The 12,117-nt window shown below is 44.6% G+C and overlaps 1 protein-coding gene across 2 annotated transcripts in view; it reads left to right on the top strand.

Moving 5' to 3' along the window:
* The first annotated feature begins 784 nt into the window (after positions 1 to 784).
* Positions 785 to 12,117, top strand: part of Wdr45b (WD repeat domain 45B) — a 30,185-nt gene continuing 18,852 nt past the window's right edge. The window contains exons 1-2 of one of the 2 annotated variants that reach the window (XM_039086445.2): positions 785 to 1,058; positions 6,383 to 6,457. In XM_039086445.2, coding sequence (XP_038942373.1) covers positions 992 to 1,058; positions 6,383 to 6,457 — 142 coding nt within the window. In that variant the 5' untranslated portion in view covers positions 785 to 991. The remainder of the gene's footprint in view (positions 1,059 to 6,382; positions 6,458 to 12,117) is intronic. The other variant, NM_001039587.1, reaches the window with a different exon arrangement.

Raw genomic sequence — 12,117 nt, 5'->3', positions numbered from 1 at the left:
CTGCCTTTTCTTAGGTTTATAACTAAGGACAGTCCCTGAAGTGGTTTTCCCTCCCCTTTTCAATGTCGTTGGGATGGATCGTGGCCTGTGTGGGACTAAGCCAGGCCAGATAGGTCCTTCTGTTTCAGCTTCTTGAATACTTCTAAGATGCTACATGTCTTCAGTTGGGAGAAAGGATGGTAAAGAGGTAAGGGGAGAAGCCAGTGAGGAGAGAGGGGAACCGGAGAATGAATGGTAGTAGAGAGGGAAGCACTAGCTTCCTCAGTCATTCAGTTTGACTCTGGTCAAACTGGAGTCTGGACCTCTGTGACCAGGGCACCCCAAACAACAGTCTCGGGGCGGGGAGGTTGTGTCCTATTAAACTGTTGTCTTAAAAAAGAGGGTGATGTCTCTTGGGGAATTTGCGTCTGTGGGAAAACGTGTCAGATGGTTGGGAAAGCTCGGGAAGACATAGGGGATAGACTGTCTTGTGTTTGTCTCTTGGGGAAACTGTGTCCCTTGGAAAATGCAGATACCATTACAAGGAGGCTGCTTCTAGTCGAACAAGATGTGAATCGTGGGAACGTGGCGAGGGTTCCGGAAGATTGTTTGTTGTGGGCAGCAGTGTTGGCGAGATCTCTTCTCTTCCCTGTCCTTGGTCCTGTCAGACCTTCCCTGCTTGTGTGAGTGCCTGGGCACTCACCTCCCTCTGCAGCTTCCTCTCTTCTCCGTCATGCCCCGCCCCTAATGCTCGGCACGTTCTCGCCGCCTACTACCCAGGGTTGGACGTGCCTGGCGCTCGGCGCTTGCTAGTTACGCTCACGCGCATCCACGGGTCCGCGCGCACTGACGACGCAGCACTGACGACGCAGCACTGACGACACACGCACTACGCAAGCCCCTAGGACCCTCGCTTCCGGCCGCGGCGGCCCTAGCGCCGCGCGACCGGATAGATCGTCTGGTTTTGAGCGGTATGCGGTGCTGAGGAGCGACGGACCCCTACGACGGCGCCATGAACCTCCTGCCCTGTAACCCCCACGGCAACGGGCTGCTGTACGCCGGCTTCAACCAGGACCATGGTGAGACCCCGGGCCCAGCTCTGTGGCAAAACCGCAGCCCTTCCGGGAAACCGGACCAGACGCTGCCGCGACCACAGGGCCCCGGAGCTGTCGCGAGTGTCCCCTGAGCCCTAACCGGAGACTCGGTCACGCCCAGAGATCTCAGACTCACTCTGGCGGCTCTTTCAGGAAATCTCCTAACCACCCTGGGGGAGACCTTCCTTTCTAGCCCGGGCATCCAAAATGGGGAGTACCACCCGCCCCACCCCTCCGCGCGCTACGGCCACCGGGGTCGGCGGGCAGTGTCACTTTTTTACCGGGTACCTAGAACCCGCCGGCTTACTGCCGAGCGTCAGGGTCTCTAGCGCTTACGTTGCCAGCGGGTGGCGTAGCCGGTCCTGCCCATCGTGGGGCGGCAGTTTGTCATGATTCTTGTGGGCCGTCATCTTCGTAAAGTGTAGGTTCTTCATCTTGTTGCGTGTCCTAGCAGTACACCTCGCCACCCACTCCCCGCCTTCCTCTAGTATTTTCTTCTGTTCGGTAGAATGAAAGGACTTATATGATTTGCGTTTTCGGGAACTGCCTCTTGCCTCTTGAGTTTTGGGTCTTGGAGAAGGTATTCTTGCTGAGTTCTGTGCTCCAAGATGTGAGCGGGAACCCCTCATGGTGGGGATTGTACCTTCCCCCACCCCACCCCCGCCTCAGATGTCCAATTCCCCCCCCCCTTCTATTTTATTTTATTGCTTTTTCCGAGCCGTTTTTCTGCGTAACCCTAACTGTCCTGCAATTCACTCTTGTTGACTCTTGAGTGTTGAGATTAGAGGAGTGTGCCACTATGCCCGGCTAACTTCCCTTTTCTAAATCTTCCCAAGCGGAGGAAAAAGTGTAAAGGCTGATACTCTGGGCTTCTAAGAGTTTTAACATCTTAGCTTTCATATATAAGATTTTGAGAGACTTAAGCAAGTGTAAGACTAATTGTCTCTGAAAGTGAACTTAATTTGAATTTTGTTCTTGTTGGGACTGGATCTTGCTCTTGTTCAGGCTTATCTTGAGCTGTGCTCCAGGGATCTCTCTGCCACAGCCTTTGAAGCAGGTGGGTTTACTTGCTGATTCCATTGCCCCTGGCTGAGAAGATTTTTTTTTTTTTTATGTTTATTTTCATTCTTGAGACAACTGGCATTGTGTATCTCTGGCTGGCCTGGAATTTCCTATACCTCCTTAAAAATGTTCACCACCAAGCTGTTTTGATTTTTGAGTTGGGGTTGGCCTTAAACTTTGCTTATTCTCCTGCTTCTGTACTACCAAACCATCCTCATGCCATCCCTCTCAGGATAGTTTTAAATATTTTATTTTGAGGTGCTGGGGCATACAAAAAATAATTTTAAGTGATAGTGCTATTGTGTATCTCATCCGTATATATTTACTTGGAGTTCATGTGCTAGGCATTTGAGGCTTGAGGGATGCATTCAATATAATTAAAACTTGTAGGACAGCTATAACATTTCCAAGGTAAACCAAGGTAAGAGGTAGAGAATGTACATATCCTGTGACAAGTGTGGAGAGCCTTCCTTTAGATTGGAGACAGGCAAAAGTATTATTGTCCTGTAAAGGCACAGACAGTTCTTGGAAGAGAGCAGTTAGATTCAAGAACGGTGGCCTTGAGCAGTATGGGATTTTTGGCTTGGTGAGTGCAGTGTTAGGTTTGGTCCCATTGTGGGGACTGTAAAGGAACAATTATATTTAGCATTCGAGGGGTGAGATGCCCAGGGGCATCATCTAACTGAACATTCTGAATTTTCAGGAGCAGGAGAAGATCAGTATCAGTAACTCTTTGAATAAATTTTTTTTTCTTTTTTTTCGGAGCTGGGGACCGAACCCAGGGCCTTGCGCTTGCTAGGCAAGTGCTCTACCACTGAGCTAAATCCCCAACCCTGAATAAATTTTGATAGTCAAACTTTTTACAGAATTGTTACACAATTTCTTTTTCTTTTTCTTTTTTTTTTTTTTTTTTTGGTTCTTTTTTTCGGAGCTGGGGACCGAACCCAGGGCCTTGCGCTTCCTAGGTAAGCGCTCTACCACTGAGCTAAATCCCCAGCCCCACACAATTTCATAAGAGATGAGCTTTTAGCCAGATGTGGTGGTGCATGCCTTTAATCCTTGCATGTGGGGAGGCAAAAACAGGCAGATCTCTTTTGAGTTTGAAGCTAGCCTTGTCTACAGAATAAGTTCCAAGATAGTCAGGGCTACACAGAGAAACCCTGTTTTCCAAAAACCAAAGGGAGGGGAGCACAGACAGACAGAAAGAAAGAAAATAGCTCTCGAGCCAGCAAATTGTCTTAGTTACTTTTCTGTTGTGATGAGACACCATGACCAAGTCAACTTATACAAGAGTTTATTGTGAACTTAGAGTTTCAGAGGGTTAGAGTCCATGGCCATAATGGCAGTGAGGAAGCAAGCATGTCACTGGAGCAGTGGCTTACATCTGTTCACCAGCAAGAAACAGAATCGTGTGAACTTTTGGAGCCTCAGAGCATGCTCTGAGTGACACACCTTTTCTAACAAGGTCTTATCTCTAAATCTTTCCTAGTTTCACCAACTAAGCAACAGATATTCAAACATACAAGCTGATGGGGCCAGCCTTACTCAGACATTCACAGGAATGTGCATGCCTGGCTTTCATGAGGTCATAGGTTTGGGCTCTAGTATTTCCCTTAACTAGGAATGGTGGGGAAGTGGAGACATGAGGATCAGGAGTTTCAATGTCATCATGGACTAAACAAGACCCAGTTCAAAAAGACAAAGACTTTGCATTAACATTTCTGGCTATAGTTAAGCCTTATAGTATGAATGATCATCAAAACAGTTGAGTCAGTCACAATTTGGTTTTGTGTATATTGATTTTTAGATTTGATGTTTTTGTTTTGAGACAGAGTTTCTCTGTAGCTCTGGCTGTCCTAGAACTCAATCTGTAGACCAGCATCGTTGCCTCAAACTCACAAAGATCTTCCTGCCTCTGCCTTCCAAGTACTAGGATTAAAGGCTTATGCCACCACTGATTGGCTTCTGTTGGTGTTTTAAACACCTGTTACAAAATTGAGTTTAGAAATTACTGTGTGTGTGTGGTGTGTGTGTATGTGTGTGTGTGTGTGTATGCATGCATGCGTGTCCTTATATATGATAATGTGTGTAGGTACACATGCAGGCACACTCAGGTGCAGACCAAAGGTGGACAGTACCATTTAATCTCTAGAAACAGGGTCTTTCACGGTACCTGAAACTTGCCCTTTCAATTCTAGCTGGCTAGGGAGCTTCTGAGACTTCTGGGACTCACTTATCTCTGCCCCTCAATGATAGGATTTTAGGTACATGGGACTGTATTGGCTTTTATGTAGGTTCTGGGACTATGAGCTTAGTTTCTCATACCTGCACAGAAGCATTCTTACTATTGATACCTCTCTAGCCCCAGAAATCACTGTGAAATACGTTTGCAAGGATTGGAGAGATGACTTAGTTGTTGAAAGCACTTGCTGGTCTTTGAGAGAATGGGGGTTTTGGTTCCCAGCACCTACATCAGGTAGTTCACAACCCTCTTTAACTCCATTTCCAGGAGATCTGATGCCCTCTTCAGCTTCTCCAGGCAGTGCATGCACATGACGCACATATTGACAAGCACACAGACACATTAAAAAATTATTTGCCTATAATTTTAAATTGTTGAAATTACTTTACCTCTGAGGTATCTCTCCAGTCTATTTTTGGGTTTTGTTTTTGTATTTTCAGTGAGGGTTTTTGGTTTGGTATGGTTTTTTTTTTTTTTTTTTTTTGAATTGATTAGTTTGTTGGTAAATCGTTCTTATCAGTGTATGATGTTTCTTTGTCAGAATATGGTGCAGTTAGCTGTTTTACCATTGGTGTTGGTACTTGTGGGCTCACCCTCCATGGGTATAGCGGTGTCAGTGCTGCACTTGATAGAGCATGTGTTTGGGTGAACGTGTGTTTAGCTTCTGAGGTACTTGTTGTATTCCTTCCTGTTGCCTTCCGGTGAGGAGTTCTCATCTAGATGTCCACATTTTCTTCTGTTCTCACTTTCTCCTCCTTTCTTCTATTTTCCTTTTTGTCTTTGTGGGTTACATGATCCATTAACATAAAGAGGATATTATAAGCTAGTACAATTTGATAACATAGTACTTAAGAGTTTAAGATTCTGGGCCAGATAAACTACATTTTAGAGCACAAGAGTTGATTTAAAAATTAGTCTTCAGTTCACAAATGTTATAGTCTTTGGATCTCTATCTGTTGTTTTATAAGTGACTTGGAAAGTGACTGAGAATACAAAACCTGTCTGTAGAGGTCAAGAGATGAGGTAGAGCACCTCAGAGGGCCTTTGTGTTCCTTAAAAGCTGATGTACAACTGCCGGGAGAAGCCGAGCCTTGTAAACATTGACTTGAAGCAAAACAAAGAATGCAGAATTTGGTTTTTCTTGTCTTAGCCAAATACGAACAGAAGTAGGTTTCTGTCCTATGATTATAAGCACCACCATATTATCTTGAAAGCTGCATGATTTTCCAGTTCCTAGCAATGCTTTTTCTTTGGACCTTGACAGTCTGAATATGTGACTAGGAACAGTCACTTCCCAGTCACTAAGTCAGTTACTGCTCGTGACTAGGACAGAAGTTTGAGGAATCTGAGCAATTCATGGGGTGAATTGGATGTGTTTTTCCCATTTGGAAGAGTGAGGATATAAAATGGCTGTGGAGGTGAAGGGGTGGAGCAGAGCAATAGCACCTCAGATGGCTTTTCTATCCTTTAAACCCCAGAATGCAGTCATGAGAGACTACATGACTGCCTTCTAAGAGATGACGGTGGAGGTGGAAAAGAGCAGCCTTTGTCTCCTTCCCCAGTTTAGAGTCCCCATGACACATGTCCCTACCTAACGTTGTGTCCACAGTAACCAGGACTGTGTATTTATTGTGAACCTCTACACATGAACTTTGTCACTGCCTCTTCAGGACCCATTCATTATACTTGACACACTTCTCAAGCACTGTGTTTGACTGAAAGGGGGTTCTGGTGAGAGTCTGTCCTTAGTGAGAAGTAGGTGCTATCTATGCCCAGTGTTTAAGCAGAACCTGGAGCATGGGAATGTCAGAACAGGATCCTTCAGTTGTGAAGCTGCATGTTAAATGACCGTCCAGAGTACATCCCAGGGAATGATATTCTGAACTAGCTTTGACTTAGTATGCAGCACACTGCATGGTTTGAACATGTGACGGAAGCTTTCCTGGACTCCTTTTGTTGGTAGCAGTGGGGGATTAACATGTTTGTTTCATATTTCTTGCTTTAGGGTGTTTTGCATGTGGAATGGAGAATGGATTCCGAGTCTATAACACCGATCCGCTCAAAGAAAAGGAGAAACAAGGTAAGGGAATGATGGTCATCTCCTGGGTCCCCATAGTAGCCCTTAGTCTAGAGAGAGGGCCTTAACTGAGAAGGAAGGAGATTTTGCCCCTTTGCTGGTGCAGATGTGCGGGTCTTTACAGGAGTTCTGTGTGCTGGCTGTGTTAGGCGACAAGTGTGGCCAGACTGTATTCTTCAGTAAATTCTCATGTTTCTCCTTCACATCTTCAGCCCCTGCTACCTCTGTGGAAGAATGAGGTGTATTTATTGCGAGGCACTTTCTTTCATGCTTTTCTTGCTGATTGTAAAATTATTGAAAAACTAGATCATGGGCTTCATTTCAGTGTATGGGACTCTTAAATGAATTTAAAATGTCCAGCGCTCACAAAACATTAATAGCTGGGTATGGTGGCACATATCTATAACCCTGGTGGTCTGATCTTAGCACACAGGAAGCTGAGGTAGGATTTTGAGTTCAAGGCCAAATAGGGCTTCATAACAAAACAGTCTGAAAAAAGAAAATTTTATTTATAATAAATTATACTTCTTCCTGCTTATTTCAGTGTCTATGTTTTGTTTTGTTTTTCAATCTTTAAAACTAAAAAGTGGCCGGGTAGCACACGCCTTTAATCCCAGCACTCAGAAGGCAGAGGCAGATGGATCTCTGTGAGTTCAAGGCCAGCCTGGCCTACAGAATGAGTTCTAGGACAGCCAGAACTCTGTACAGAGAAACCCTGTCTCAAAAGAACAAACAAAAAAGGTGTTTTGCCTGCATGTGTATGTCTGTGTACTTAATGCTTGCCTGGTGTGCAAGAGGCCAGAAGAGGGTGTTAAATCCCCTGGAACTGGAATTGTAGGCGGTTATGAGCCATATGTATGCTAGATATTAACCCAGGCTCCTTGGGAAGAGCAGCCAGTCCTCTAACTACTAAGCCATCTCTTTAGCTCCTTAACATGAGTTTTCATAAAATAAAAAATTTTGAAACTGGAACCAGAAATTGTGTGCGTGAGTAAAATAATTGTGCTTTTCAATTTTATGATTACTGTTTATAAGTAGAGTCTTTTCAATGTGTTTCTCTTATTTTTCTTTAACACTTGGCAGTTTCTAGTTCTCGCCTACTGGAATAGTAGAGCACTAATAATAAGTGAACGAATGTCACGTAAGCCGCTGAAAGTGAACAGGAACAACCCCTCTCCCCACAGTTGGGCTTCAAGTTTTCTAATTCCAGAACTATTTTAACTCTGTAAAAGGAAGCCACCATTGAGCTGAGGTCACACATATCTATAATCCCAGCATCCAGGAGGCAGAAGACAGCTGATCTCTTAAAGAGTTTGAGGCTAGGCTGTTTCATAGTAAATTGCAGGCCAGGCAAGGATATAGTGAAACCCTGAAGTGGAAACCTGAGGGTTCTTTGGACAGTCAGTTGTGTTGGATGGTGTTTTGCTGGGGCAAACACATGAAGGAGTGTTTTCCTGAAGTGGACATAGGTGAGAGGCTAAGGCAGACTCACGAAGGAATGTTTCACTAAAGTAGACACGGAGGAAAGGATGTTCTTCTGAGGCAGACACGTGAAAGGACATGTGATGAAGGATTCTTTGCTAACAACACACATGTATTGGTCTGCCTTACATTGCATAGTTGTGCTCCATTTGTTGGGACTCCATAGAGAGGAAGAGGGCTGCACTAAAAAATGTCTGGTGGTGGTATTACCATTTCTTTGGACTCAGGCTGATTGTCAGTGATGTCAGCTGAGATGGACACATGTGCTGAGACAAGACCTGTGGAGGACATGTGATGTTTGGAAGGATATAAATAGGACACCACAGACAGTGGAGAAAGCTGAACTAGGCTTGCTTATAGAGCTAGCTTCTCAATGTTTGTTGGTCTTGAGTCTTTTCTGATCTTTGCTTGACTGAAAGAGGCATAGCTGAGTACTTTTCCTGGTATTCCTATTGGCTTTGGTCCCTCCTGCTGACTTGTGCCAAGGCTGAGACCTGGCTGTCTCTGCTAGGTCGTGCCATAGCTGCTGCTTTGTGTTTGCTATCCTGGACTGCTGGTGTGTCTGTTAGGCGTTTGTGAGTGGATCGAGCTGCACAGCTGCTGATTCCTGTGAACTGAACCACTGATTTCCTGACAACGCAGATAGGATTCACTCCAAAGAACCCTGTCTAAACAGGTCCACTTCCCCCATATCCTTTCTTTTTCCACTACTTCTGGTGTGTGGTGGGCTAGAAGGGAGGTTAAACCATTGAAGAACCATCGTTACAAATAGACTTTGAAAAAAATTGAAGTTACAAGACCTTGTCTCAAAAATAAGCAAATGAAAAAACTACTGTCTTTTATTCTGTGATGAAACGCCATAAGCAAAGCAACTTGGGGAGGAAAGGCTTATGTATCCCAAGGCACAGTCCATTGAGTGAAGCCAAGGGAGAAAGTCAAGTAGGGCAGGAACCTGGAGGCAGGAGCTGGTGCAGAGGCTGTGTGCTGCTTACTGGTTTACTCTCCATGGCTTGCTCAGCCTACTTTCTTATAGAACCCAGGAATGGTACCACCCATGGGCTGGACCTGGACCTCCCACTCTTCACCAATCACTAATTAAGAAATTGACCTACAGGCCAACCTACAGCCAAATCTTAGGGAGTTATTTTCTCCATTTAGGTGTCCTCCTCTCAGGTGACTCTATCTTCTGTCAAGTTGACATAAAACTAGCTCTGCGTAGACACCAGAACTAAAATTAAGATTAGTATGATCCACAGTCATGTAGTGTGTTGCTTCATATATAATGCATTCACATACTACTGTTTCCTTCTTATATATGTGTATCTACCATGTGTTTGGTGCTTGCAAGGGTCAGAAAAGGGTGTTGGAGACCCTGGAACTGGAATTACAGATGGTTGTAAGTTGCCATGTGCCTGTTGGGAAGCAAATGTGGGTTCTCTGAAAGAGCAGCCAGTGTTTTTCACTGCTGTGCCATCTCTTCAGCCCCCCTATAGTGCTTTGGGGGTTTCAGCGGCACAGTCTTCTGAGTAGTGTGTGGGAGTGAGCCCTGGTACAGAACTGTCCTCTGTCCGAGCCCTGTGTTGTCTCCCAGTGTAACTCTTTCCACTGCACACACAGGAAGCAGGGGCAAGAGAAGCACTCTTGAAAATCACAACTCTTCAAGTTGGGGGCAGCATTTTCTATGTTACTCCAGGCTTTAGTCCTATGTCTTCTGATTAAGAGATGCTTAGCCATCTGAGCAAGCTGTCTAATTCAGGAAGGCTGAGAAGCTCAGGGAAGGGCTGCCTGGAGCTTATAAACAGATCCTGTCCTGTTCCCACTTTAATGTTGTAGGATCACACTTGCACTGAGAACATTAAAAAAAGACACTGGAGGATGATAGATGTGAAGTACTGTGTCCATTAGCTGTCGAACTATAAACTATAAAAAATTCTTCCTGAGGAAACACAATTCTTGCCAGGTGTGGTGGCACATGCCTTTAATCCTAGCACTCAGGGTTAGGGTTAGAGGCAGAGGCAGTCAGATTTCTGGCCAAACCTGATCTACAAAGTGAGTTCCAGAACAGCCCGGACTGTCACATAGAAACCCTGTCTTGAAAAACCAAGTAGGGGTTGGGGATTTAGCTCAGTGGTAGAGCGCTTGCCTAGGAAGCTCAAGGCCCTGGGTTCGGTCCCCAGCTCCGAAAAAAAGAACCAAAAAAAAAAAAAAAAAAGAAAAGAAAAAAGAAAAAAAAAAAAAGAAAAACCAAGTAAATGAAGCAAGAAAGGAAGCAAGTTCAGTTCTCTCACAACATGCAAAGTTGAATGGAATGTGTGTGACACATGCCTCTCCTAGCTAAAGCAGTCAGAGGCATGCTGTTGTTGTCACTTTCTCTCTTTATACAGGTGAGGACTACTAATTCTGTTGTCAGGTATCTGTTGGTCTTTGGATGCTAAGGGCTGGAGATACATGGAGAAGATGCATAAACTGCCCAACTCAGTTACCTGTTATAAGACCTTATGCTAACTATAGTACCCAGTGCACCTGCTCTCACCTTGGGCCATAATGAAGATCCCCAATGTTTTAAGGAAGGTACTAGAGAAATTGGAAGTTTAGAAGCAAAGGCCATGGCCAACTGCTTAGCTGAGAATGATGTGAAGATGGTTCACAACTCAGGTGGTGGTGGTAGAGTGGACTGTTTTGTAACCTGGTAAAAGTTTCAATTTGTAGAACCTTTTCTAGTTTGGAGGTGTGGGTTCATTTTATATAAACTGGTTGATATTACAGTTTTACTTAAAGGATTTCAACTAAAGAAAAATGTGGGGAAAGACTAAGTCACTGTATGAAAATATTACTTGGAGCAATTTCTAATTTAAAAAGAATCGAAGATAATAGGTAGGTGCTGAATGACCTTCATTAAAACATTAATTACTTTGGGTATGGCCCACCTTACAATTGTGTGTGCCTGCAGTAGAAATGTCAAGATTGGTCTGCGTCCTGACCTGAAGAGAGGTGGCCATGACACCTCAAGGGAGATACAGGTCTCAGTCAGTACTGTTCTATGAGAACAGGAATAAGAGATAATTTTCAGAGATAATTTTCATGATGAGAAATTAAAATTTCCATTAAAAAAATAACTCCGTAAAAGTAGTGAAGTAGGAGATGAAGTGAGATTGTTGTACAGACAGACGTCCACTTCTCATCCCAGCACTTTGTTCCAAAGTAGATGCTATTGGGAGTCTAGACCTCAGACACTTCTTGCCTGAGTGTTGAGTTCTGGTCACTGGGAACTTCTGTGGCATGTCCTTAGGCAACCCATGCCCTGGTGACTAGAGATAGGGATCCTGATTCTTGGTACCTTAAGTTCTTAAGCAGAAGTACCTCTTGGCAATACTCAGTGTTGTCTCTTACTGTACCTTAAGTTCTTAAGCAGAAGTACCTCTTGGCAATACTCAGTGTTGTCTCTGGATCTTGCCTCCTAGAGGCTTAGAAGGCAGCCCCCAGGCTTTCTTTTGGGAGACCCTCATGCTGTTACTTTAGGGACAGTAGAGTCAGATGAAAGATCTTCTGTGACAAGGACTCATCTTCCTCAACTTTGGGTAGATGAAGCTTCAGCTTAAATTGCTTCTACTTGTCCCACAAAAATCCTTAACTTCCCTTTTGCTGCCCTCTGGAATTGGCCATATAACACTATTCCCCCATCTTCCCCCCACCCCCCAAGTACAGTGAACATACAGCTATTTATGCAGTCTATTTGTGGATTTGGAGATCGCGCATTACATATAAAGCACCACTAACTCTTTACAAAGCCACACCCTCAACCCTGATTATTATCTATTGGTCAGGATCTCACAGTGTACACCTGGATGGCCTCAGACTCCTGAGTATATAGCTAAGGCTGGCCTTGAACTTTGATCCTTCTGCTTCAAACAGGCTGGTGTCACTTTCCCAGGCCTCTTATTTTAACTCTTAGGTCTGAGGTCTTGGTGACTTAACATTTGTACTGGCTGAATTTGTGTGTCAACTTGACACAAGCTGGAGTTATCACAGAGAAAGGAACCTTCCTTGAGGAACTGCCTCCATGAGATCCAGCTGTAAGGCATTTTCTCAATTGATCAAGGGTGGGAGGGTCCGGCCCATTGTGGTGGTACTGGGTTCTGTAAGAAAGCAGGCTGATCAAGCTAGGGGAAGCATTCTAGTAA

This window comes from Rattus norvegicus, chromosome 10 (genome assembly GCF_036323735.1).
Source record: "Rattus norvegicus strain BN/NHsdMcwi chromosome 10, GRCr8, whole genome shotgun sequence".
NCBI lineage: Eukaryota > Metazoa > Chordata > Mammalia > Rodentia > Muridae > Rattus > Rattus norvegicus.
The sequence above is the reverse complement of the archived record's forward strand: the minus strand, read 5'-3'. Positions and strand labels throughout refer to the sequence as shown.